The sequence below is a fragment of the Rhinopithecus bieti genome, unplaced genomic scaffold (assembly GCF_001698545.2).
Source record: "Rhinopithecus bieti isolate Rb0 unplaced genomic scaffold, ASM169854v2 scaffold_20178, whole genome shotgun sequence".
Taxonomy (NCBI): Eukaryota; Metazoa; Chordata; class Mammalia; order Primates; family Cercopithecidae; genus Rhinopithecus; species Rhinopithecus bieti.
This window is the reverse complement of record NW_016809758.1, coordinates 282,714-307,329: the sequence shown is the minus strand read 5'-3', so window position 1 is coordinate 307,329 and position 24,616 is coordinate 282,714. Positions and strand designations below refer to the sequence as shown.

Sequence of the window (24,616 nt, the reverse complement as noted above, 5' to 3'; positions counted from 1 at the left end):
TGAGCTGAGATCATACCACTGCACTCCAGGCTGAGTGACCGAGCGAGACTCCATCTCAAAACAAGAAAAGAAAAGAAAAGAAGAAACTAAAATTCCTTCCTTCAATCTGACCATGGGCCTTCCTGTTTCCCTTTCAACTCTCACTTCTCAGGAAAGATGCAAAGTGTAATGGTGGTCACTGAGATCCCTTAACCTTTCCAGAGCCCCCACTTGCTCTGCCTGGAGAAAAGCCAGAGCAGAGTTGACCTCGTAGCTGTCAGAGGATATGATGAAAAGCAATGGGCAGAAACCGCAGCAAGAACTGAAGTCTGAGTTAAGGAAGGGCTTTCTGACCGCACTGGGTGTCAGAGATGGGGAATATGCAACAAAGGAAGTTAGGGAACCTCTGCTCAGCGCACGAGGACAGAAAGAATCCCGTGAGGCCTATATTTGGGGACAGAAGCTCCAGGGTCAACCAGAGGTCCCTTCAGACAGAAACTGGGTTGTCCTTGCCTCCCCTCCCAAGTTGTTCCCCACCCACATCTACCTTGATGGCCTTTCTTCCCCATACCCAGGACCAGGCACTCTAAGCATACTCCCTGCTGTTCTAGTTCACAGATGCTAGTTCATCCCAGTTTTGGTAGCCCCAGCATGATCCTGGGGACTGGGTTTCTTTTGCTCTGTTTCAACTTCTGTCTGGGAGGCAGGGAGGTATGAGCAGTCACTAAAGTAGAGCCTGGGGTGATGGTCAGGGTAGCCACTTGAAGGGCCAACCATTTCAGTTTGTTGGGAAACCGACAGGGCTGGGACAAGGGATTTTCAGTGCTAAAACTGGGAAAGTCCTGGGCCAACTGGGATGAGCTGGTCACCTTAGTGACCACGAGTGTGTACCTGTGGATGTCCCCTGAAAAGAATCCCATTCTACATCCCCCAATCAAAGGTGTCAGGATCTAGAACCGTTTTTAGACCTAGATATGGATTCCAAAAGGTGGGGCAGATAAGTATTGGGGAAGGGGCCAGGAATAGCTAGCAGCATCCTGGAAGGAGCCCAGACTTGGCAAAAGAATAAGTGGCACTTTTCTGAAAAATTATTCCTGTCCTCTAAATATTCCTGCCATTCCTCATACCCCCTGATGGCCAACCTCCAAACTTCCCAGACTGAGTGCCTGCTCCTGGGCTCCTTTTCACGTCAGGTGGCCTTTGCAGGGAGGAACAGATGGTCAGGGAGGAAGGTAAGTCTCAGACTCCCAGGGCCCCTACATCACTGTCCACTCCTTGTGTGCCTCTCTCACACCCACTGGACCAAACACAAGACAGGCAGGAAAACTTTCCTTTCAAACCCCACAGATTCAGTTTCCCCTTCAGAGCCATTTCCTCCCCCAGAGGCTTTTATAAGCCTCAGAGAATGGATCCCATTCCTACCCCTCATCCAAGCTCCCATACTTCTCCTTCCATTTTCTCCTTTATTTCCAGAGTGGTTCTATGGATTGGCCTGTGGAACCAGGGCACCTGGACTGAGGAGGGCAGGTCAAGATGCCACTGAAGGCCGGCACTGCCCAGCCCTGGCTTGACCCAGAAGGGAACTAGGTGTCTTCAGTACAACTCAGGCATGAAGAACCACCAGGGGAGGCACACAAGTCATCATCTAATGGCTTCCCAGTGTATTTCACAATAACAGCTATTGGCAACAAGTAAGCAGTCCTGGCACATGGGTACATGCCAACTTGCAAGCACGCAATAGTCCTTAACAGGGACCATCACCACCCTCATAATCCCTCAGTATGCAGGAGCCTGGGCCTGCCTGAGGTGTATAGTAATCCTACCCAGTCAGATCCAAACTCTAGTCAAAGAAGGGTCCCCAAATGTTCCAGAGCACTGAGCTCCAGAGGGTGAGAGGATGGAAAGGGAGAGGGAAGGGCAACAGGTTGTAGGGTTTGGTGTCAAAGGTCCCATTCCGGACCGTCCTTCTCCATCCCACCCCCCGGGTCTCCATTGCCGCGGCCCTGCCCCACCACTTTCAGCTGAGGGGTAGTTCGGAGCTCCATGGTCCCCTCCCTAGAGCGGCCGCCCCCTCGGGCCTCCCCGGAGCCTTCGAAGAGCCGCGCGAGGAAACGGGGACCTGCCCGGGGCAGCAGATCTCCAGCGGTGAAGACGTACAGCACCGGGTTGACGCTAGAACTGAAGAAGGCCAAAGCCGTAGTTCCTGCTCGCGCCGCCTGGCCAGCCCCGCCCAGCTTTGCCAAGGTCCCTTCCGGTGGAGCCAGCGCGGCGGCTGCCTGCAGAAGGTTGACCGCGTGGTAGGGAGCCCAGAGCAAGCCGAAGGCAAGCACGATGGCGCTCACCAGCCGGCCCACCCGTGCCCCATGCCGCCCGGAGCCCCAGCGGGCGCCCCGCAGCCGCGCCAGCGTCACGCTGTAGCAGCCAAGCATCAACCCGAAAGGAAGCACGAAGGCAGTCAGAGTCTCCAGGCTCAGGTGGGCAGCGGCGTGGGCCGGCGACGGGTGGCACAGCTGGCATACGTGGTCCCTCCACAGGTGGCGGTAGATGGCAGCCGGAATGGCGAGCAAGAGGGCGGCCAGCCAGACGGCCAGCAGCAGGCGGCGGGCCAGGGCCGGGCTGCGCAGCCGGGGCGCCAGGAAGGGGCGGGTGACCGCGAGGCAGCGCTGCAGGCTGAGCAGGCCGGTGAGCAGCACACTGGCGTACATGCTGAGCGCACACACGTAGTACACCGCCTTGCAGCCCGCCTGGCCCAGCGGCCAGGCCTGCCCGGTCAGGAAGGCCACAAAGAGCGGCGTGAGCAGCAGCACCGCGCCGTCGGCCAAAGCCAGGTGCAGCACAAGCGTGGCTGCCAGCGGTCGCCCCCGTGCAGGCCGCCAGCCTGCCAAGCTCCACACCACGAAGCCGTTGCCGGGCAGCCCCAACAGCGCCGCCAGGAGCAGGAAGGCTGTGCCTGTGGCCCGCGAAGTCTTCCAGCTCAGCAGTGTCTCGTTCCCTGGGGGACGGTAGCAGGCCGACATCCTTCTGGGCCTACAGGTGGGTGGAAGGCGCCACAGAGGGCGTTCAGGGGTGGGGCAAAACCCCACCTGTGATGACCGATGAGAAGGGGCCATGCCTCCTCCTTACTTCCCTGCAGCCTGCCTCTTTTCTGCCTGGGAGTCCTGACTTCTACGAGGACCCAGACCCCACCTCAAACACTACTCCTTCTTGGAACCCAGATCCCCTGCTCCCAGTCAGCTGACCTGCCCCACTCCTGGCTCCTTCCCAGAGCTCAGTGGTAAACAGGCATAAAGTCCTCACCCCAGGCTGTCACTATCTCTACCACCATTCCTCTAGTCTGGCCCCTCCTTCTTTGTCCAGCCCCATTCTAGCACATCTGGGCAAAAGTGGATGGTGGGGTATAAAGGGACCTGCGCAGATCTACTTACCAAGGTGGGAGCAAGCACGATTGGGGGCCTGGAGAAGCTGAAAGGTTAAGCAGCAGTGGGCGAGGTGCCTACTCCTGTCCTGTGCCTATCACATTTGCAGAGGGTAAGGCAAGAATGGGGACGGACAAGATGAGGCTCATCCTGGGCCTCTCCTGGGGCCCCTCCCTCACCCTACTCCTTCCCATCACCAACGTATCCAAGTGTCCGGGCGTGTGAGAGCCTGCCTTGCCAGGAAACAGCATAAGCTGAAGTGGGGCAGTAAGATTCCCTGGCCGTGGAAGGAAATAGGAGGACTCTGCTGAATCCTGACCCTGGTCCTGCTTCTGTTCTCATCCCTCCCCCAGCTCTGGCCCCAATCCTCCCAGCCTACCTTCTGCAGCATGTATGTTGCTTGGCCTCTCTGGTCTGCAGAGAAGGTGACCCAAACAACTCTGTACCCCATCTGCTCTATCTTTGCCTGTTTTCCAGTCTCCTGGTCCGGCTGAGCCCCTTTTCTTCAGCTTCTGGCCTACCTCCTCCCATCTCTTGCCTCGGGCCCTGCCCCAATCACTCCACCCTCAGGGCTCTCACTGGGCTGTCAGTGGCAGCTTTTCCATGTAAGGCATGCTGCCAGGTTCCAGGAGGAACAGGAGATGCATGGAGGCATAATGGTTAGGGACTCATGACACACAACCACGAAGAGATCCCATTTCCACGCTGTACAAGAATACAAGACAAGAAAGGAAAGGATGCAGTAGTAGGGACATACTAAGCAGCAGCCCTCTCTTCTTGGAAAAGTCGAGCAAAACTTGGAAATGAATAGATTTGACGGGGGCCTGGCAGATGGATAGAGCTGGGGGAAGGGAAAAGAAAGGCCTCTGCCCAAGTTAACAGCCAGAACTTGAGATTCCTTGGACAGAGCACCAGGACCACTGTCTTAGGTTGGGGCCTCCCAAAGCAGAGTCTGAGCTAAGGGCCTAGGTACCAGTAATCCTGTATTTGGGAGGTTAACTCAGGAAGTGAGGGCATAGGGTAAAACAAGAGGGGAAAACCATGAAGAGTGTGTTAAGTCCCTTCAGTAGGCCTTGGGAATCTCTAAGAAAAGTACAGATTGCCCAAGACAAAAGACTGGCAGGGTGATCAGTCCAAAGCATTTATTAGGAGAATGTACTTAATGAGTGGGCTACAGCATATCCTTACAACAGACAGTGAGAGAAAGAGTTGTTCTATCTCGCTATGTCCAAAACAAAGGGGTCAGGGTATGGAGATTATGAGGGTTCAAGGTATTTGGTTCAGGGTCAGGGCCAGTTTTTTTGTGTTTTGGGCAACAACCTGAATACCTTTTCAAGGCTCTGGCTTGGGCTCAAGCCTCCAGGGGAAATGCAGCTGGCCAGGTCACAAGGCAATCAAGTTACTCTGTTTCTTTGTCAGGACACAGAAAAAAAGTGGGGCAGCTGGGGGACCCTACAAGGATCCTGGGCAGGAAAGCAGGGATTGTGTTCATTTGAGGGTTTCACTGTCAGTGAGTCTCAGCTTCCATGCAACTGTCCATCACGGCTGCAACTGAAATCAGGACTGGGACACAGTGCACCAGAAGCTAAAGTCTTGATGCCATCAAAGGACATTCCTGCCCCATTCACATCTCCTTCATGTCCATTAGTTGGCAAAAGCAGAAAGGTGAGAGAGAAGATGACCTAAGTGTGACCGAACTCCACAGGCAGTTCTGGAAACCGAAGTCAGAGCAATGAGCCAGCCCCTCCTTTGACCAAGGAGGAAGGAGCAGGTAAGTAGGAAAGCCAGGGTCCCAGACAGGACCCTAATGATCCTGAATCCATGGATCAGGATCCATCCTCTCCTTACACCCTTCCTGGACACAGTCTCACCTCTCATTTTCCAAAGCCCTGCCATGCTGCCATCCAGCTTCCCCACACTCCAACCCCGGGATCCCTTTTCCTAAAGCTGAAGCTTACGGCTACTCCAGTAGGTGGCAGCACACACAGAACCACTCACATAAAATGCAGCTTCTCAGAGTCTGAGAGCCAGAACCCATCCCCAGAAATTCCCTCATAGAAATAAAAAAACACAAGAGGTCACGTTTCATCCTTTTACATGGTTCCCATCTACCCTCACAACACATGTCATTACCAAAGGCACACATACAAGCTCCAATGGCTTTTGCCAGGCAATTCTTCCTCCAGGACCCCATCTGGCCCCTCCCTCATCCCTCCCCTTGGACTTTGCCCTTCTTACTGGTCAGGCAGGGGGACCAGAGTCCAGGCTTGACTCATTCCCACGTTGCCCTGGGCTGAGATCCCAGGTTTGTAACAGAAAACACCACTAAAGCCCCAGCACAGGAGAGAACCACCCAGCCCAGAAGTTCCAGGGAAGGAACTCTCCCATCCACCATGGAGTACCTCTCAGCTCTGAACCCCAGTGACCTACTCAGGTGACTGCTAACCCTCTGCTCTGCCCTCTACCTTTAGGGGTTATAAGCAGGGCAACAACACTCCACTCAGCCCCTAGGACACTAACCAGTACCCCTTCCTTTTCTGCTCCCCACTCCATAGTGGGCTTGTCAAGCTCTTGACCCACCCACCCCCACCTGTACTCCATGGTCTCTCCCTCATCTCTACCATCTATAAACCTAGATCTCTCCCTCCCTAGCCCTCTAGCCACTCTACCCCCATCATGCCCTTTACACTCACTAAGCCCCTCCTCACCCCTTCTTGACTTTTCTTCTCAACTACCAGGTCAGTATCTAATATAAGCTCGGAGTTTGGACGGAGGGTCTGGACCTCAGCTTCACCACCCCAGCGACCTTTCCGTGTCTGTAACCACAAGCGGACCATCCGGAAAGGCCTGACAGCTGCCACCCGCCAGGAGCTGCTAGCCAAAGTAAGTAGGCCAAGTTCCGTGGTTCCTTTAGCAGGGGAAGCCAAGGGGCTCCACAACAGTGGCAACTGTGATGATGGAGCAGAGAGGGCTGAAGTCACACAGCTGCCCCTCCCTCTGAGGGCTAAAAGCAGTGGGGTGGGCCTCATGAGCTCCGGTCAGTTTGTTCATTTTCCACCTAGTGAGCTTTTCTATGGGAGCAGGGGTTAGCAGGAGATAGGGAGAGTTGGAGGGATGGAATTCAGAGGCCAGTATGGAAAGCAATTTGTATGACAAATCAAGTTCAAATTCTGATTCTGCCACTTCCTGGCTGTCAAACCTTGGGAAGTTGTTCAACCTATCAAAACCTCAAGTTTCTTCATCTATAAAAAGGCAATAATAACACATCACCTCCTAGGGTTGTTGAAAGGAGTAAGAGGATAATGTAGGTAAAGTCCTCATACCCGGCACAGAGTAAGGACTCAAAAAGGTTAAACACTATTACTGAAAACACTTCTGGAGAACTCTGAGGGTGTGGGAAGTGAGGTGCAGCATTGTAGATAAGACAGAAGGGTGGACTTCATGAGAAAATGGCTTGCTTTCCAATTCCAAACCAGGAGTGACTTGGAGGGGAGCAAGGGGAGATGCCAATGACATGGTAGGAGCAAAGAGGAAAAAGCTCAGCCTCTAGCTAGGATCCCCCAAAACCTGAAGAACATGGAGAGCTGCAGCCTTTAGGAGGTATCAAAGTGCCGGAAAGTCAAGGTGGGACATTGACCAATGTCTAGAGCCAACTGATGGATGTTGGGCAGCTAAAGAGGGAAGGGGCATGGGATACCTTCCTTCTTGCTTCTTGCCATTGGGCAGGCATTGGAGACCCTACTGCTGAATGGAGTGCCAACCCTGGTGCTAGAGGAGGATGGAACTGCAGTGGACAGTGAGGACTTCTTCCAGCTGCTGGAAGATGACACGTGCCTGATGGTGTTGGAGTCTGGTCAGAGCTGGAGCCCCACAAGGGTAAGAGGCCTATACTGGGGCTGCTTCCACTGCCCGTCCTTTAGAGCTTTCCCGGGCTTCCTCTCTAGCTTAACCCTGATCCTGGGGACCAGGTGCAGAGGGAGTTGTGGAATTGTCAAGGATGTCACACAGTGGACAGAAAGTCTAAGCAAGGGAGAGTCTGACACAGTGCCGATGGAGATTAGTGGTGGGTGTCTGGTGTGAGGATGTACTGCACTGACAAGGGTGTCCTACAGAGTGGAGTCCTGTCATATGGCCTGGGACGGGAGAGGCCCAAGCACAGCAAGGACATCGCCCGCATCACCTTTGACGTGTACAAGCAAAACCCTCGAGACCTCTTTGGCAGCCTGAATGTCAAAGCCACATTCTACGGGCTCTACTCTATGAGTTGTGACTTTCAAGGACTCGGCCCAAAGAAAGTACTCAGGTCAGAAATCAACATGTCATACTTCCCCATCCCCTACAGTTGGATAGTCCCCATAATTCCTTCTCCTGTACCCACCTACCCCTAGTTAGCTCTTGCTTGTGGAAAGTCCTCATCTCCCAGCTTGATGGCTTCCTCCCAGGTTTCCCAAATCATCTGATTTCCTCTTGTCTCTGCCCTTCAGGGAGCTCCTTCGTTGGACCTCCACACTGCTGCAAGGCCTGGGCCACATGTTGCTGGGAATTTCCTCCACCCTTCGTCATGTAGTGGAGGGGGCTGAGCAGTGGCAGCAAAAGGGACGCCTCCATTCCTACTAAGAAGGGGCTCTGAGCTTCTGCCCCCAGAATCATTCCAAGAGACACACTGCAAAGACTATGACAGCATCAAATTTCAGGACCTGCAGACAGTACAGGCTAGATAACTCACCCAATTTCCCCATTGTCCTCTGATCCGCTTGTGAGAGAACCTTTCAGCATAATGCCTCACGTCCCAAGTCTATACCCTTACCTGAAGAATGCTGTCCCTTCCTAGCCACCTTTCTGGCCTCCCACTTGCCCTGAAAGGCCACAAGCCTGTCCCCCAGGCATCTTGATCCCAGTCTGATTGCAGCTACATCTAACCCCTACCAATGCCTCCTGTCCCTAGACTCCCCAGCACACTGATGACAGCCCTCTGACTTTACCCTGAGATGTCTTCATATCCTTCCCCCCAAACTAACAAAAACATTTCCAATAAAAATATAAAATATTTACCACTAAGACTTTTGACTCCAATTTAAACCAGGAAAGGGATGGGGTGGATAACCCCTTTTGCCCTCCCCCATCAACACGCAGTCCCAGATCCAAAGCCTCAGTCTTCAAGTATGGAGTTCAATGCCCGCCTCCGCTTGGCCACCGCACCCTGCTGCTGTTCCCAAGCCTCTCGTCGCTTTAAGAAGGTAGTCAAGGCCACATTTCTAGCCACGTGGTGGCCGAAAGGGTCTCTTATCAGCTCCTGGTTCTGCTCCCCTGCAAAGGGAACCACTCATGTTTAGTACCACCATGCTCAAAGATAGACTCTACCTGAGGTAAAAGTCCCTCCATTTCCCCCAGACCCTGGGACTCCCACTGGGATACAGCGAACACTTCACTTTCCAAAGAACAGAAGTCAGGGGGAGGGGTGAGGGCAGAGGACTGCATAATCAGTCAGCGGGAGGGAAGGGGAAAGCAGACTGCTAAGAACCCATGAGCAAGACCACCCTTTGGAACTAACGACTGTTGAATTTCAGTAGACTTCCCAGCCACCCAGTGATCTGGAGTAAGACAGGGGAAGAGTCTGGAAACATCAAAGAGAGGGGCTGGTACTCACCCAGCTCAGCAGCAATTTCCTTCCGAGCCCCCAAGGCTGCTCCACTCCAGATGGCATCTAGCACACGGCTGCCATGGCGACTACAGGCCAGAGCCACATATTGTCCCTGTATTGAGACAAGCAAAGTAGGTCTCCCTAGCAAAGTCCACAAAAGTGTATTTTGGGGGCTTGCGGGGAGTGAATTTTCTGAAGCGTTTAGGGGCTGAATTAAAACAGTCTAGTAATTACATAGCCTTTTGGAGTCTGAAGGTACAGTCCTGAGAAAGCTCATATTCTCTAAATGGATGATGGTGGGGAATCAAGGCAAAAGCCAGAAATCTAACCTTTAGGTTCTGCAGCACACGGCGGCGCTGCTTGCGTGTCACAGAAGGGCTGGTCAGGATGGCATCCAGCACATGAGAGCCAGCAGGACTTTGGGCCAGGACCAGAAGTTGTGGTCCCGTCAAGGCACCCAGACTTCGAAGTACAAGACCAGGAGCGGAGAAGTGCAGCAGATGCTGGAGCAGTAGAGACCCAAGGACTGTCACGTCCCCCAAGGCCCTGGCTGCGGCCATTTCCACCTGGGAGCGCAGAGATAGGAAATTAGGAGGCACCAACAAGCCAGGTGGATGAGCCCATCCCCAGAACACTGCCACCTCCACCTGGATGAAGTCACCACTCTCACCTCAGAAGTCAGAGGCTTGCTAAACCCTAGGAGGCCTGGCTCCCAATTAGTCACTGGCTTGTCCTCTCCCCTACCTCACCTGGTGCTCTGCAGGCACTGCCCCCTCCTCCTCCATCAGTCCATAATACACCTCATATGCCATCAAAGTGGCAAAGAGAGGCACACAGGCCACTTGCCGGGATGAGGGTTCTGCACAGTGGAATGCCTAAAGGAGAAGACAAAATATGATGAACCTGAGAACTTCTCCATCCCTAACCTCAACTTTAAGGGAACACCTTCAGGAAAGGAAAGAAGCCCCAACTCCACAAGAATGTGAGCTCCATGAGAGCAGGATATCACGCCTTGCTGTATCCCCAGTCTCTATCACATACAGGGATTAATAAACGTTTATCCCTTAAATAAACTTCTCTCTTAGTTCTGGGAGACAAGTTTTGTTCCAGGACTGTGAAATAGCATTTGGCCTCGGCCAGGCGCAGTGAGTTGAGACTGCACCATTGCACTCCAGCCTGGGCAACAAGAGCGAAACTCTGTCTCAAAAAAAAAAAAAAAAAAAAATTAGCCGGGAGTGGTGGCGGGCACCTATAGGCCTCATTTGCCCCCATTCCTGTGAACTCCTTGGGCATTAGACTTCCTGAGTCCAGAGGTACAACAACTTAAGATTAGATAAGTCCTAAGAGGTAGAAGCTGGACTGAGGGCATAAACGGATTGTGGGTAATATCCACTCACCTCCAACAAGAGCTGTAGGACCTTGGCTTGGTAGGCCCCAACTCTGCGACAGGCCCCCACCAGGGCAATGACTACCCCTGGGTGGCCCTGGGCCAATACAGCTTCCAGGACAGGGCTCAGCTCCTCAAACACAGGGGACAGCTGATGGGAAACATGGGATGTAACTTTGGCATTCTGGTAATGGTGGACCACATTATTCAGAGAAACCTTCCCAGTGAAAACAACTAAAAATGCTAGATAAAACATAAAAAGCATTGCCAGTATCAGGACTTTTGTTTGGCTAGATAAGGCCCAGGACAAGGGGGCAGTCTTAGAGGTGCCACCTCACAGGAAGGAATTTTAAGTGGCTCTTCCCTATGTGTAAGGGAGAACTAGAGGCAAGGGGCCACTAAAATTAAACCTGCCCTTCCACTCTAACACCCAATGCATGAGACCACAGGGAAGCCCACCTTAGTCCTAAGCAGCAAAGGAAAAGAGCAGCTATGGCAACAGCTCTAGCACTCATGTGGGCTTAGAGCCAAGTACCAGAGTCTGGGTAGGCCATGGAACCTCAAGCTGTAAACCTGAATGAAGCCTGTCTCTTGCTGGTCCTCATACCTGAGAGAAGTCAAAATAAATCCTCACTGGAAGGTGGGCAAATTTATCCTAAGCTCTGGAAAACCTCAAGGAATAGCTTTTCAAGGGCAATGGCCAGCACAATGTCAAAAATATATAGAGGCAGACAGACCATAAAATAAGGTCCAATGATCAAGAATTAGCAGAAACAGAACCAGCTCAGGTTTCCAACTCACCAGCTCAGGGGTAGTGACTGCATCCAGTAAGCGCTGCAAAGGGAAGTTGGCAATGGGATGTGCAGCCAGGGTCTGCAGCTGCCCCTGCAAGTGCTCCTCAAAGAGGCTCTGGAGCCTTGGGGGCTCCAACACCAGCAGGACCTGCTCCAGGAGTCTAGAGCTTGTCTGATCTCGGAGAAATAGCAGTAGGGGACTAGGGACAAGAAGGGCATCAGGCAGTCTTAACTCTATTTCATGCAAAATACAGTTGCACTACATCACCTCATTCATTTCACACAGCCCCACCAACTTTGAATGATCCTGAGGCCCTGACCATACCTGCCATCTACTGAGGAACTGCGAGTACTCAGGTAGCCAATCACAGCATTGCAGAGATAAGCGCAAAACTGGGGAAGTTTGTGGTGTAAAACCTGTAAAGCCACTTGAAGACAGAAGCTGGAGATCTTATCAGTGATAAACACTGTGGAGAGAAGGCAGAAATAAAGCAGCTTTCTCAAAATCCAGACAACCTGCATAACCTCAAACTTTAGGCAACAAGATACAGGGCACTATGGACACAAAGGGACTACACGAAGTGCTTTGAACATCAAACCAGACCAGGTTTGAAAAGAAGAGGAATAACCTGACCTGAGGGCCTTGCTTGGTGGTAAAATCACCTCCAGAAAAGTAGATACGAGACTCTCCTCCTACTTCCCTCCTTACCTGCAATGTCCTTCAGAAAGGAGGAGGTCAAGTCCTGAAGGCGATTTAAAAAGGTTTCAGGGACTTCAAAATCAGCTGGCTTACATTCCCGAGCTGGGGCCTTCTGTGCTTCTGAAGGAAGATTAAGAACATGTGCAGTGGGGAGATCACAAACTGTCACCCAGGAGAGAAAAATTCCACAGATGGACAAGGATTCCACTTGGAGATGCAGAACAGATGTAGTACAACTGAATGTCTCTTCTGGATGACAGAACTGAGACTACATTTCTGTCTTAATATTTCTAAGAAACTTCAACCAGCTTCCCCATGGTCCACAGAAGACAGTTCAACCTCCTCAGTCAGGTAGTCAAGGCATTCCAAAATTAAGCCTCATTTAAACTCGCTAACTTTATTTCCCAGAGTTTTTCAAAATGTGGATCACAGCGCAAGACTGTATCATGAAATCAAGTTGGCGGTCTCAACTAGCTTTTTTTTTAATGAAATAGAGCAGAATAAAGTTTTGAAAAGGAAAAAAATAAAATAAAATAACAGAGTGGGCTGCATGTAGTAAGGGTATTCTTTCCTGAACTTTTGCTTGAGTCCAGTATGTATGTTACTTTTGCTTAAGTCCATTTAAATGTTAAGTCATGCTTAAAAAGAAAAATTTCTCCTCCTGTGTCCATTCTAATAGCCGTCCCCCAAACACAACTATACATCCCTACCTCTGGGCCTCTGCACACACTAATCTTTGGCTTGCTAAAGCCCTGTTCAGATTAGGACAGGTCAAGCTAATTCTTCCAGGTCAAGCTCCCCCATGAAGACTTAGTCTTCTATTTACTGTCTCCTTCTGAACTTTCTAAATTCTTCTTCCCCCTAGGTCCACTCTCCTCTTGTAATACTTACCAGATGATTGGGAACCACGGGGCCTGGCTCTCTCAGACTCCAGAATAGTCCCTCCTAATACCTGAAGCAGAGTTCTGACCACGAAGCTGCCATGTGTGTCTCCACAGTAGAAAAGAAAATCATCACACACCTCAGCGGCTAGTCCCAGGACCAGCTCCTCCAGGGTCTCCGTGGGACCATCCTTCCCATCCTCCCCTTCCTGCTCCTCCTCCTCCTCCTCCGCAGCACTCCCCAGCAATCGAGGGAGCTGTAGCAAAGCACTTTGCAATACATGGACCCCGCATCGGTGACAGGCCACAGTGCGCAAGTTGGAGCGCAGAGCAGCCCATACGCGACAAAGCGGTTTCAAGGGACTGAATCCCAACAGTTCCTGCAGCATCTCACTGCCAGTCCTGTTAGTGGACAAAGCTAGGGCCTGAGTCTCTACTTCCTTCATAATATTGTGCACCATCAGATCTGGAAAAGTGAAGAAAAACACACTTTGAAGAGACTTAGTAGACAATACGGTTATGTACCCTCACTTAACCAAGGGTCGTGGGTGGGAGACCGAGGAAGAGGACATGGGAAATGAAACTAAGTCCCCACGCCCTGCCGACCCGAGAAAGTTTCCTTGCCTGCCCTGGATTTGATGCTCTTGGTCTAAACCCCGAAGTTGCTTCCTACCTCGTTCTTCCCCAGTCTCGGGAGCCTCTTTCAATGCTGACAGCGCCCGGCGGAAATATCCCAGAGCTTCGGGGCTCAGGTGCGGGTGCGAATCTGGAGGCGGCTCCGAGCGCCTATCCGGAGGCGGCCAGGGTTGCCGCTTACTGCCGGGTAAGGGGCGCCCCGACCCCTTGGCCCCGCGCCCCCGTTTGCCACCAGCTGGGAACCGGCGCCCCACCTTGTGTGGAGAGCGCGGACCCAGCCCCATGTGTGTTTCGGGACCTCTCCAGCTGCAAAAGTTTCCTTAGCTGTGGACGAACCTTCAACGTCGCCAAGCGTGTGCCTGGCCCAAACCAAGTTCAGAAACGCGGGCGCGCTCCTGACGCAACTACTACGTCATAGTTACGCGCGGCCCCAGCCGGGCGGGGTGGGTGTGTCCCCCAGATCGCTCCGCCCCATCCGCGGGTTCTAACTTTGACCCAGGACTCCGCCCTTCGATCCCAGCACAGAATCGTCCCGGGTCCTGCTGTAGAATCAGTCCTTGAACACTACCTCCACGTCGCCAGCTCAATCTGGGCCAGAACCCAGACTTCCACCGCAGACCCGCAATTTGTCCCAGTCGTAGTCACTTTGTTCCGCCCCTACGGCCAGAATTAAAGTTCTCGAACTATACGTGTACGGCGAGCTAGTCAGCGCGAGGACCTCAGCGGCAGCGCAGGTGGCAGGTAAGCGGCACACGCGCCTCACATTTAGGGTTTCGGATCTCCAGGCTTCCCGCTCATCCCCGGCCCGGAAGCTGCGCCTCTGGCTCAGCTGGACTGGGTCAGGCCAGGGACCGGAGCTCCAGATAGCCCAGGACTCTGCTTGGACGCGCCCCGAGGGGCTGTCGCGCCAGATTCCCCCATCCAGGCAGCCACACTCAGAGGGTCGTAGTAGTTGTCCACCTCTGGACAGTCCCACTCAGCCCCTTCTTCACTCTCTGGGCGTCCCAAAAGACAGTCAGCCTTGTCCTCAGGCCCACACCCAGTTGTCCGCCTCTGACTCCCTTACCCTTAGGGCTGCACCCAGTTGTCCGCCTCTGACTCCTCTCCCCTCAAAGGATTCTTACCTTGGCTCCTCCTCTCACCCCTAGTGAGGCTCTCCCCTCCCCCTGACCCCCGCCCCAACACACACACAGTCTCCAGGCTTCCCTCAGAGCAAGTCTTTGCTTCCACAGACCTTCCTCCTTTGCCTGTGAGTCATGGCAGCTCCCATGAAGGGCAAAGTGTGTGTGGTGACTGGTGCCTCCAGGGGTATTGGCCGTGGCATTGCCTTGCAGCTCTGCAAAGCAGGTGCCACAGTTTACATCACTGGCCGCCATCTAGACACCCTTCGCGTTGCTGCTCAGGAGGTGAGTGCTTCCTCTGGGACCACAGTTGCAGAAACCACCCAAGAGAGCCCTTCCACTTAACCGCTCCCTTTCCTAATCCCTTACCTGAAACTATAATACTACTCAACAAGATGTGAATATTTATTCAAAGTGGAAATTTAAAACCCCGTAAATAACTTCAGGTAAGGTAGAATTTTGCTGCCCAGTGAGTTTTATGAAAAAACTTTGTTTAAGCCAGGCATGGTGGCATGTGCCTATAGTCCCAGCAGCTACTCTGGAGGCTGAGGCAGGAGGATCGCTTGAGCCTAGGAGTTGAGCCATGATCACGCCACTGCACTCCAGTCTAGACGACAGAGGGAGACACTGTCTAAAAAAAAAAAAAAGAAAAGAAAAGAAAGAAAGAAAAAGAAAAGAACTTTGTGTTTGAGAGCAGAGATTTTGGAATTGTAACTAAAGGGTTGTGGACCTGTGTTTTCCTCTATTTTAGGCAAGACTTTATTGAACTGTACATTTTTTGCTTATTTACTAGACTTCAGTTAAATAAATATTTGAGTATCCATGATTTGCTAGGCATTGGGTAAAGCACGGAAGTTATCAAGACTAATAAGATCTAATTTCTGCTCTTCAAAGATTCAGTCCATGGTGGAGTACAGTGGCTCATGCCTGGAGTCCCAGCCCTTTGGGAGGCCAAGGCAGCAAGATCACTTACCTGCAATGTCCTTCAGAAAGGAGGAGGTCAGGTCCTGAAGGCAATTTAAAAAGGTTTCAGGGACTTCAGAATCAGCTGGCTTACATTCCCGAGCTGGGGCCTTCTGTGCTTCTGAAGGAAGATTAAGAACATGTGCAGCCTTTTGGAGACCAGTCTGGGCAACACAGCTAGACCCAGTCTCTACAAAAAATATTTTTTGAATAATTAGCTGGGCACGGTGGCCTGCACCTGTAGTACCACCTACTTGGGAAGCTGAGGCAAGAGGATCGTTTGAGCCCAGGAGTTCGAGGTTGCAGTGAGCTATGATTGCACCACTGCACTCCAGCCTGGGTGACAGTGAGATCCTGTCTCTAAAAAAAACATTAAAATTAAAAATGAAGATAGAGTCCAACAGGAAATGAAGTACAGAAAACAGTCATTTCAATGTAATGTGAATATGGTAAATTGTAAGAGGGAGATACGCACAGAATACTCTAGGCGTGTTGGGGAGCATCCAGATGCCACAGGAGAGTGGCTAGGGAAAGTGGTTTGGGAAAGCATCCTGGAGGACGTAGGTGGTTCTTGAACTGAGTTTTGAAAGGTAAGAGTTAGGTAAAGGAAGTTAGGAAAACCTTTCCAACAGAGGGAGCTCCATAAGCATAGGGACAGTGTGAAAGAGTAGATGTCGAGATAATGCAAGGGAAGAGTAGTGAGTGAGAGGCTGGAGAGGAAAGAGTAGGTCTTGGAAGACCCTAGAAGAGAACTCAGGCTTCATTCTCTAAGAGATGGAGATCCAGTTAGGAGATTTTGAACAGGGTTTGTGTTTTAGATGGTTCGTACTGGCTGGATTATGAAGAATTAATTTGAGGCAGACAGACTAGAGGTCAGGTGAGTAGTTGGGAGGCATTGCAGTAGTTCAGGCAAGGAGGGTAATAGGGGAAGATCCATAAATTTGGAGAATAGGAGGATTGTTCTTGGATAAGGGACTCTTCTTCCTCTGCAGTTGGAGGTTTGTGGGCATTTGTAGAGAGTGAGACAGAACAGGAAGTAGAAATCATTCATGGCTGATAGCTTTGGTTTTTTCAGTTACCAAGCAGGAGCATTGGTGGAGTGAGGGTAAGAGAGCTGGGACTTAGTAGAGGTTCTAGGTGAGTGGTGAAGGGTGGGAGCTAAGGGCATGAGAGATAGAAAAGACCACAAAAAGGAAAAGGTTGCCTACTCATTTCTCAAGAACAGACTCCATGCCTCACTTGTTCTTACCCTCTACTTGCAAAGTACAATGCCTTGCATTGTACTTTGAGAAGTACATTAAGAAGAAGGAGTGAACACCAATGCTCTTTAGTCTCTACATCCTCACTCCACACCACATGGTGGGCCTCAGTAAATGTTTGTAGATTATTAAAACTTACTTTGCAGTTCACCTTGTTCTGGGGTGGGGAGGCCTATCATTCCTGGAACTACTCAAACAGACACCAGAGGGCAGCGTTGCCTGCCATGTTGCTTCTGCAGCTGGCTCTCCTAGGATTGTCTTCTCAGTGCTCAAGTCCACTTTTGGTTGAGGGAGTTTTGTCATGACTTACACCCGTGTGTGAATGTAAGCTCATATCCCCTGTCCTACTCCAGGCACAATCCCTCGGGGGCCGATGTGTGCCTGTGGTGTGTGATTCAAGCCAGGAGAGTGAAGTGCGAAGCCTGTTTGAGCAAGTGGCTCGGGAACAGCAAGGGCATCTGGATGTGCTGGTCAACAACGCTTATGCAGGAGTCCAGGTACCCTTTGAACTTTGGTCCCAGCTCCACATTTCTGACCTCCCCCTCTGACCCCTGCATCTTCATCCCCACTCATTGTCCCTTCCATTACCTAGCCCCTCACACCTCCCAGCCTTCAGATCATTCATCACCCTCCCTGTGCCTTCCAGACGATCCTGAACACCAGGAATAAGGCATTCTGGGAAACCCCTGCCTCCATGTGGGATGATATCAACAACGCTGGACTCAGGTGGGTGCTCCACTGCCAGGGCCCGTGTTCCCTCACTCACTTAGCCAGCTCAACAGCCAGGCCTTTCCTTACATGCCCTCTCCTTTTCCCTCTGGCCTCCCCCATCTCTTTCTTCTCCCTTCTGTTCCATTTGTCCCACTTACCTCTGGAGAAGTTCCATCCAGGTGAGTCTGTTCCTGAGAATGTCAACTCTTGCCTTGTTTTTGTCAGTAATTTTCATCAGAACAAGCCCTTGGCCTCTCTTCTGCCTCACTCTCTGCCCATCCAAATGAAATACCCAGAAGGGAGAAAGCCTGCTCCTCTCAGTAATGCACACAGCCTGTAGTCTATACTTTCAAAATGGTTAGAGGGAGAAATTGTTTTGTTTTAGACCAGGAGAAGCTTAAGAAGAAGGAGTGAACACCAATGCTCTTTAGTCTCCACATCCTAACTCCATACCCACAGGCAAGGGCACTCACGGGTCAGAGTTGGGAGAGCAGGGATATCATTGGGTCACACCGGGTCATCTAGCCCAGGAGTCAGATGAAACACAGCATTTAGAATTCACCTAGCGTAATGTGCACCAGTTATGCCTCTGTTACTGTTGGAATGATGTTACGCTCTCATGTAATCAAGCCATGCCTGATGAATGTGATCAGTCACCTGTGGGAGTAACCACCAGATTATCGGCAAATATGTGACTAAAGCATGTAAGAACACCCACTGCTCCAATTTTGGTACTCTGGTGACAATCCCAAGAAAGCAGGATTAGAATGCAATTGTGATTTCCAAAGTGGAAGGAAGATCATTAGGACAGAGAAGGATGGTCAGGCCAAAGGCAAGAAAGGAACACCCTAAGAGCTGGAAATTGGCCAGTGTTCATGGCCATAGCCTCCAAAGAGAGGTGCCTTCCACACCCTCATCTCTTGCTGGCCTCAGCCTCCCAAAGTGTTGGGATTATAGGCATGAGCCACCACACTCAGTCCTGCCCTGCTCTTTGTATATACAGAAATATACATGTATCTTTGTATTTGTGTGTGTATGTGTGTGTGTGTCTTAATTTTAAGAAGTCAAATCTGTCAGTCTTTTTTAGTTCCTATCTGGGTGTGGTGCTAAGAAAAGCCTTCCCCACCTCAAGTTTATAAACACATTTGATCATGTTTCTTTCAGTACTTCTGTGCTTTTATTTTTTATATTTAAATATTTGATTCTTTTAGGCTTAATTTTAAAATAATAAATGAGACAGAGACCCAATTCCCCCAACTCAAATAACTGGTCAGTTGTCCCAAATGATCCATCTTTCCCCACTGACTTGACAGGTTCCTTTTGTAATACACTGCATTCTCACATATACTTGTATCTAATTATTCACTGTTTTGTTTCATTGACTTATCAGTCTGTTGTTACACTTGTACTGCATTCTTTTAACTATTATGTCTTGTACATTTTAATTTATTTTATTTTATTTTTTAGAGATGGGGTCTTGCTGCGCTGGCCAGGCTGGTCTCAAACTCCTGACCTCAAGCAATCCTCCCATCTCAGTCTCCCAAAATGCTGGGATTATAGACATAAGCCAGCATGCCTGGCCCCTGTGCATTTTCATATGGGTGACAACAGGGGTAGGGAAAGCAATCCCCCCACCCACAAGACATTAATCCTTTTTTCAGAATTTTCCTGGCTGTTCCCTTTCTCTTTTTTTTTTTTTTTTTTTTTGAGACGGTCTCACTCTGTCATCCAGATTGGAGTGCAGTGGCACAATCTCAGCTTACCACAACCTCCGCCTCCTGGGCTCAAGAGATCCTCCTGCCTCAGGCTCCCGAGTAGCTGGGACTACAGGCACGTATCACCACACCTGGCTAATTTTTGTATTTTTAGTATAGATGGGGTTTCACCATGTTGGCCAGTCTGGTCTCAAACTCCTAAGCTCAAGTGATCTGCGCCACTGGCCTCCCAAAGTGCTGGGATTGCAGGCATGAGCCACTGTGCCCAGCTTTTCTGGCTGTTCTCACATGTTTATTATTCTCATTGAGCTTTAGATTATTTTATCAATTTCTCCAAAAGGTCTTATTGAGATATAATCCAATATGACTGAATCTATGGATTGATTTACATAGAAATGATGATTTACATGTCAGTTCTTAGCTTTGAAAGATTTTGTCTGTACTTATTCTGTCATGGTTTTATAGTTTTTCCATGTAGACACTATATATTTCTTAAATTTTCTCCCCCTGGGCAATTTTGTTTGTAATTGTTATCGTGACAGGGTTCTTGCCTTCTATTTCATCTTCTAAAGATTGCTGTTTCTCATCTGTTTCAGTGGTTTTTTTTTTTTTTGAAACGGAGTCTCACTCTGTCGCCCAGGCTGGAGTCCAGTGGTGGCATGATCTCGGCTCACTGCAAGCTCCGCCTCCCGGGTTCATGCCATTCTCCTGCCTCAGCCTCCCGAGTAACTGGGACTACAGGCGCCTGCCACCACGCCTGGCTTCTTTTTTTGCATTTTTAGTAGAGACCGGGTTTCACTGTATTAGCCAGGATGGTCTCAATCTCCTGACCTTGTGATCTTCCCACCTCAGCCTCCCAAAATGCTGGGATTACAGGCGTGAGCCACCATGCCCAGGCCTGTCAGTGGTTATTTTGACCAGTTTTCCTCTCAGAATATGGTCTCAAGCCCCTAATTCCTCAGGTTGCTACCCTGCCCTATGTAGCCTTCCTAGTGGACAACCACCACCAGAAGGCAGGGGAAGCTGCCGGAGGCTGTGGCACCCAGGCCAGCACTAACATGGTTCATTCCTTCTTCCCTTGCCGCACCTTCTAGAGGCCACTACTTTTGCTCTGTGTATGGGGCACGGCTGATGGTACCAGCTGGCCGGGGGCTCATCGTGGTCATCTCCTCCCCTGGAAGCCTGCAGTATATGTTCAACGTCCCCTATGGTGTGGGCAAAGCTGCGGTGAGGACCCAGTGGCATAGGAGCTGAGGAGGTAAAAGACAGTGATGGTACTTATAGCTCAGAAGGTACAGTCCCCAGTGGTCAGAATGGTAAGGCTGGCTCCTCTCAGCTCCTCCTCTGCCTCATCCATGGACAGTTCCTTTGCTTGTGCTCCTCTCGGTTGGCTAGAGTAGGCATCACACTGGGGAGGGTGGGCAGCTGAAACCTTGGGGCTCCTGGGAAGGGCAGGGTTGGTGGAGCATTCACAGTAGAAGCAGAGAGGGCAGGGCAGGAAAGTGACATGACTAGGTGGCTCTTACCTTGCCTTCCACCTCTCCACAGTGTGACAAGCTGGCTGCTGACTGTGCCCACGAGCTGCGGCGCCATGGGGTCAGCTATGTGTCTCTGTGGCCAGGAATTGTGCAGACAGAACTGCTGAAGGAGCATATGACAAAAGAGGAGGTCCTGAATGATCCTGTGCTTAAGCAGGTTGGTAAGGGGAGAGCGAAGGAAGCAGAGAACACAGGGGAGTCAGCCTCTCCATCCTCAATAACAAGACAATAACAAGAGCCGATACTCCCATTCACCAGCTGCTTACTGTGGCAGGTGCAGGGCTGAGCATGGGACACACATTATTTCCTTTAATCCTGTAAGGGAGATACCAGCTCCATTCTACAGATGGCAAAACTGAAACCCAGAGAGGTTTAGAAACTTGGTTTTGTTGTTGTTGTTGTTGTTGTTGTTTTGGTTTTTTTTTTTTGAGACAGAGTCTCACTCTGTTGCCCAGGCTGGAGTGCAAGTGGTGCGATCTCAGCTCACTGCAACCTCCACCTCCTGGGTTCAAGCAATTTTCCTGCCTCAGCCTCCTGAGTAGCTGGGATTACAGGTGCCCGCCACCACGCCCAGCTAATTTTTGTATTTTTAGTAGAGACAGGGTTTCACCATGTTGGTCAGGCTGGTCTCGAACCCCTGACCTCGTGATTGACCTGCCTCGGCCTCCCAAAGTGCTGGGATTACAGGTGTGAGCCACTGCGCCCGGCAAAAACTTGTTGAAAGTCACATATGTCCTAAGTGGAAAGGCTGTCTAGCTCCAAAGCCCATGCGCTTGACCCCCACACCAGCTAGCTTAGAAGGTCCAAACACTATTTGGCACTACCAGATCCTTCCACTTAGCAAAGACAGCAGATCCTGGTGCCAGGGAACAGGGCTCACCTGGATATGGGGAGGAGTGGCTCTGGCACCTGCCAATACTTTGGATCCTACAGGCCCTGCTTGAGGTCTTTGGCCTCTTTGGTCTTTGGTCTCTTTCTCCTGGAACAGAAGTTGAAACTGGGAGACTTGGGCAGTGCTCTTGGAAATTAACCCTTCACTTCTCTGCCCCTGTTTTTCAGTTCAAATCAGTCTTCTCATCTGCAGAAACCACAGAATTGAGTGGAAAATGTGTGGTGGCTTTGGCAACAGGTGAAGTTTGGGGGCAGCTGGTAATAAGAAAGGGCATGGAGGATGTGTAGGGTGGTAGCATCCAGTGCCCAGATCTGGCTCGGGAGTTGATTGAGGAACATGTCGTTCTTTTCTCTGTTTTTTGAGGCCCAAGGGGTCAGCATTCCCAGTTTGAGGTCTGGGAACCTTAGGAGTGGGCTCCTGGGAAGTGTGGAAAAATCCGAGGCCCAAGAGCCTTCCTAGGAACAGAAAGAGTTTTCCAGGGCTCCTGAGTCTGTCTCAGCAGTACCCTGTCCAACTGGGCCCAAACCTTGTCATCTGCACGCTCCCCTGCCTGCCATCTCCACCTGTCTCTGTGCCCGCAGATCCCAATATCCTGAGCCTGAGTGGTAAGGTGCTACCATCCTGTGACCTTGCTCGACGCTATGGCCTTCAGGATGTGGACGGTGAGGACCCTGGCACAGCAGCCAGCCTTGACTGCTGTTCCCTCTGTTCCCTGCCCACTCCTCCCTCGGTCTCTCCAGCCAAGGTGAGGGTATCTGAGGAGTGGGAAATGAGAATCTAATCCTCCTACTCCTGTTGTTCCCAGGCCGCCCTGTCCAAGACTATTTGTCTTTGAGCTCTGTTCTCTCACACGTGTCCGGCATAGGCTGGCTGGCCTCCTACTTGCCCTCCTTCCTCCGTGTGCCCAAGTGGATTATTGCCCTCTACACTAGCAAGTTCTAACCCTCCCGGTCTGACACCACATCTCCACTTGTCTTCTCATTTGGGCTTGGTGGTTGGTCCTATCTCAATGAAATAGCAGCCTTTCTTGCCTACCCATACCCTTGATATGAAAAGAAGGACTCTGCTGTGTGTCCGTGGTGAGTTCTGGGGTCTGCCTAGGTCCTTTCTTTTTACTTTTGCCTTAGTATTGAAAATGCTCTGGGAGCTAATAAAAGTCTCATTTCTCTTTCAATATGTTTTTGGCTGCTGATTCTGTACTTGGCAACATGTTACCTATTTGGTAGAAGGACTCAAAGATGTATAAATGTGAAGCTTCTCAAGGGGTTCTGCCCCAGGACAAGACCCCTTTCCTCCAGACCTGTTCCTGCTCTGCCCTGCAAGACCTATTTCCCATGCCCCAGCTGAGGAGCAGAGTCACTCCACAGCTGGAAGCGGGCACATCCAGCCACACTGGTTTTCCACCCCCATTCCACCATCTCTTCAGAGATGCCTACTACCTTCTAGCTGGGCCTGATCTCTGACTGAGGCCCAGTCCAGCAAAGGTAGATTCCTTGGTGTTTATGATTTCCTGGAACTTGGGGAGAAGGTACTGCCTGAATCCAAGTGAGGGACAGAGGAATAGCTGTGACACCGACAACTCTCATCCTTCCTCTCAGGATGGTACTGCCTGAATTGCTTTCTGCAGAACTAATTGCATGAGCCCTATAGAGCTGCCTTGCCTATGCAGGAGGCTGTCCTAGCCTGAAGCAAGGCAATGGGGTATGTTCCTAAGAGGAGCCAAGGGCTATTTTGAGGGATCCTTCCACCCAACAGCCTAGATAACCATCCAAAGTGATAGGATGGCTGCCATAAATCAGAGAAGCATAAATCATTTTACTTATTCAAAATCTTCAGAGTGAGAGCTGAGGCTTCCCCAGGCTGCCCATGAGGTTGGCAGAACTCTTCCTGTGGCTTTCTGGAGACCGTCCCCGGTTACCGTTCCAGTAGTGAGTGGAGTGACTCACCGGCTTGTGAGAGCTGCTGATGCTCATCTCTTCTAAGTCCTCATTCAGTGACTTCATGTGGTGTCTTGAATCAGCCATGGCGACCGTACATGTCCCATGGAAGTCCACAAATGCTACCAATCAAGGCTTTCTTTTAGAGAGAGGGCTGGCTTATCAGTACGTGACTGGTATAGAACCTTTGGAACTGTGTACCTAAATGCCACCATTTGCTGTGGCAGCTAATTAAGATCACAGTGATCAGATTTCCTCAGCACCTATTCACCCTCTTCCACTTACCAGCCTAAATTCCTGTTATCCCCTGAGGCTGGTGAGGGGCAAAGGCAGTTGCCTATGTGATATAAAAAGAAGATGCGCCTCAGGACCACCTCTAGCCTTGCACAGCCATCATTAAAGTCACCAATGGGGCTGGGCGTAGTAGTTTACACCTGTAATGTCAGTCCTTTGGGAGGTTGAGGAAGGTGGATTGCTTGAGCCCAGAAGTTTGAGACCAGCCTGGGCAACATAGGGATACCCCATCTCTACAAAACGATTTTTAAAAAATTAGCTGGGTGTGGTGGAATGCACCTGTGGTCCCAGCTACTTGGGAGGCTAAGGTAGGAGGATTTGGTGAGTGTGATCACGCCACTGCACTCCAGCCTGAGCAAGAGTGAGACCCAGTCTCAAAAAAACAAAAAACAAACAAAACCACTATTGGAACAAAACCTTGCATGATGGTATTGTCTCCTGAAGTCTCAAGATACTATGAGGGAAGCATGGACTTCAAACTCATAAACTGTCTTGCAAATCCTGACTCCACCACTTTGAGAATTAAATGAAATTATATATATATATATATATGTATGTATGGCACCAAGCTGAAGGGGTGGCCTGCCCCTCCACACTTGTGGGTGTTTCTCGTTAGGTGGAAACGAAAGACTTGAGAAAAGGAATAAAACACAGAGACAAAGTGTAGAGAAAGAAAAGCGGGGCCCGGGGGACCGGCGCTCAGCTTACAGAGGACCCACGCCGGCACCGGCCTCTGAGTTCCCTTAGTATTT

At 50.8% G+C, this 24,616-nt stretch overlaps 4 protein-coding genes across 6 annotated transcripts; 2 read left to right on the top strand and 2 right to left on the bottom strand.

Annotated features, from left to right (window-relative positions):
• Positions 1 to 1,617: 1,617 nt before the first annotated feature.
• Positions 1,618 to 8,514, bottom strand: LTB4R2 (leukotriene B4 receptor 2). 2 transcript variants are annotated; one of them, XM_017890250.1, is made up of 2 exons: positions 8,448 to 8,514; positions 1,618 to 3,006 (listed from the first exon to the last, which is right to left on the bottom strand). In XM_017890250.1, the coding sequence occupies exon 2, from the start codon at positions 2,994 to 2,996 to the stop codon at positions 1,920 to 1,922; it is 1,077 nt and encodes a 358-aa protein (XP_017745739.1). In that variant the 5' UTR covers positions 2,997 to 3,006; positions 8,448 to 8,514; the 3' UTR covers positions 1,618 to 1,919. The 2 variants fall into 2 exon arrangements, with proteins under 2 accessions (XP_017745739.1, XP_017745738.1); XM_017890249.1 differs by lacking the exon at positions 8,448 to 8,514 and adding an exon at positions 3,405 to 4,324.
• On the bottom strand, positions 4,523 to 13,834 carry NOP9 (NOP9 nucleolar protein). Of its 2 annotated transcripts, none has more exons than XM_017890244.1 (10): positions 13,472 to 13,834; positions 12,809 to 13,264; positions 11,927 to 12,079; positions 11,543 to 11,684; positions 11,225 to 11,417; positions 10,434 to 10,574; positions 9,786 to 9,911; positions 9,366 to 9,602; positions 9,043 to 9,148; positions 4,523 to 8,702 (listed from the first exon to the last, which is right to left on the bottom strand). In XM_017890244.1, the coding sequence occupies exons 1-10, from the start codon at positions 13,716 to 13,718 to the stop codon at positions 8,545 to 8,547; spliced, it is 1,959 nt and encodes a 652-aa protein (XP_017745733.1). In that variant the 5' UTR covers positions 13,719 to 13,834; the 3' UTR covers positions 4,523 to 8,544. The 2 variants fall into 2 exon arrangements, with proteins under 2 accessions (XP_017745733.1, XP_017745734.1); XM_017890245.1 differs by having other exon boundaries at positions 4,526 to 8,702; positions 11,927 to 12,037; positions 13,472 to 13,819.
• Positions 5,475 to 8,453, top strand: CIDEB (cell death inducing DFFA like effector b). Its single transcript, XM_017890252.1, has 5 exons — positions 5,475 to 5,829; positions 6,134 to 6,278; positions 7,122 to 7,271; positions 7,508 to 7,698; positions 7,880 to 8,453. The coding sequence occupies exons 1-5, from the start codon at positions 5,789 to 5,791 to the stop codon at positions 8,010 to 8,012; spliced, it is 660 nt and encodes a 219-aa protein (XP_017745741.1). The 5' UTR covers positions 5,475 to 5,788; the 3' UTR covers positions 8,013 to 8,453.
• A 121-nt stretch (positions 13,835 to 13,955) lies between the features above and the next one.
• DHRS1 (dehydrogenase/reductase 1) lies at positions 13,956 to 22,807 on the top strand. The gene is made up of 9 exons (XM_017890251.1): positions 13,956 to 14,175; positions 14,667 to 14,840; positions 17,131 to 17,274; positions 17,424 to 17,503; positions 20,298 to 20,430; positions 20,752 to 20,898; positions 21,801 to 21,870; positions 22,215 to 22,295; positions 22,439 to 22,807. The coding sequence occupies exons 2-9, from the start codon at positions 14,691 to 14,693 to the stop codon at positions 22,573 to 22,575; spliced, it is 942 nt and encodes a 313-aa protein (XP_017745740.1). The 5' UTR covers positions 13,956 to 14,175; positions 14,667 to 14,690; the 3' UTR covers positions 22,576 to 22,807.
• The last annotated feature ends 1,809 nt before the right edge of the window (positions 22,808 to 24,616 follow it).

Excerpts from the sequence above, each read along its gene's own strand:
- LTB4R2 (XM_017890250.1), bottom strand. The coding sequence starts at position 2,996 with ATGTCGGCCTGCTACCGTCCCCCAGGGAACGAGACACTGCTGAGCTGG.
- CIDEB (XM_017890252.1), top strand. The coding sequence starts at position 5,789 with ATGGAGTACCTCTCAGCTCTGAACCCCAGTGACCTACTCAG. Across the intron at positions 6,279-7,121 it reads GCCAGGAGCTGCTAGCCAAA|GCATTGGAGACCCTACTGCT; the intron begins GTAAGTAGGCCA and ends GCCATTGGGCAG. Across the intron at positions 7,699-7,879 it reads GGCCCAAAGAAAGTACTCAG|GGAGCTCCTTCGTTGGACCT; the intron begins GTCAGAAATCAA and ends TCTGCCCTTCAG.
- NOP9 (XM_017890244.1), bottom strand. The coding sequence starts at position 13,718 with ATGGGGCTGGGTCCGCGCTCTCCACACAAGGTGGGGCGCCGGTTCCCA. Across the intron at positions 9,912-10,433 it reads TCCTACAGCTCTTGTTGGAG|GCATTCCACTGTGCAGAACC; the intron begins GTGAGTGGATAT and ends CTTCTCCTTTAG. Across the intron at positions 9,603-9,785 it reads CAGTGCCTGCAGAGCACCAG|GTGGAAATGGCCGCAGCCAG; the intron begins GTGAGGTAGGGG and ends CTGCGCTCCCAG.
- DHRS1 (XM_017890251.1), top strand. The coding sequence starts at position 14,691 with ATGGCAGCTCCCATGAAGGGCAAAGTGTGTGTGGTGACTGGTGCCTCC. Across the intron at positions 20,899-21,800 it reads ATGATCCTGTGCTTAAGCAG|TTCAAATCAGTCTTCTCATC; the intron begins GTTGGTAAGGGG and ends CCTGTTTTTCAG. Across the intron at positions 22,296-22,438 it reads TGGCCTTCAGGATGTGGACG|GCCGCCCTGTCCAAGACTAT; the intron begins GTGAGGACCCTG and ends TGTTGTTCCCAG.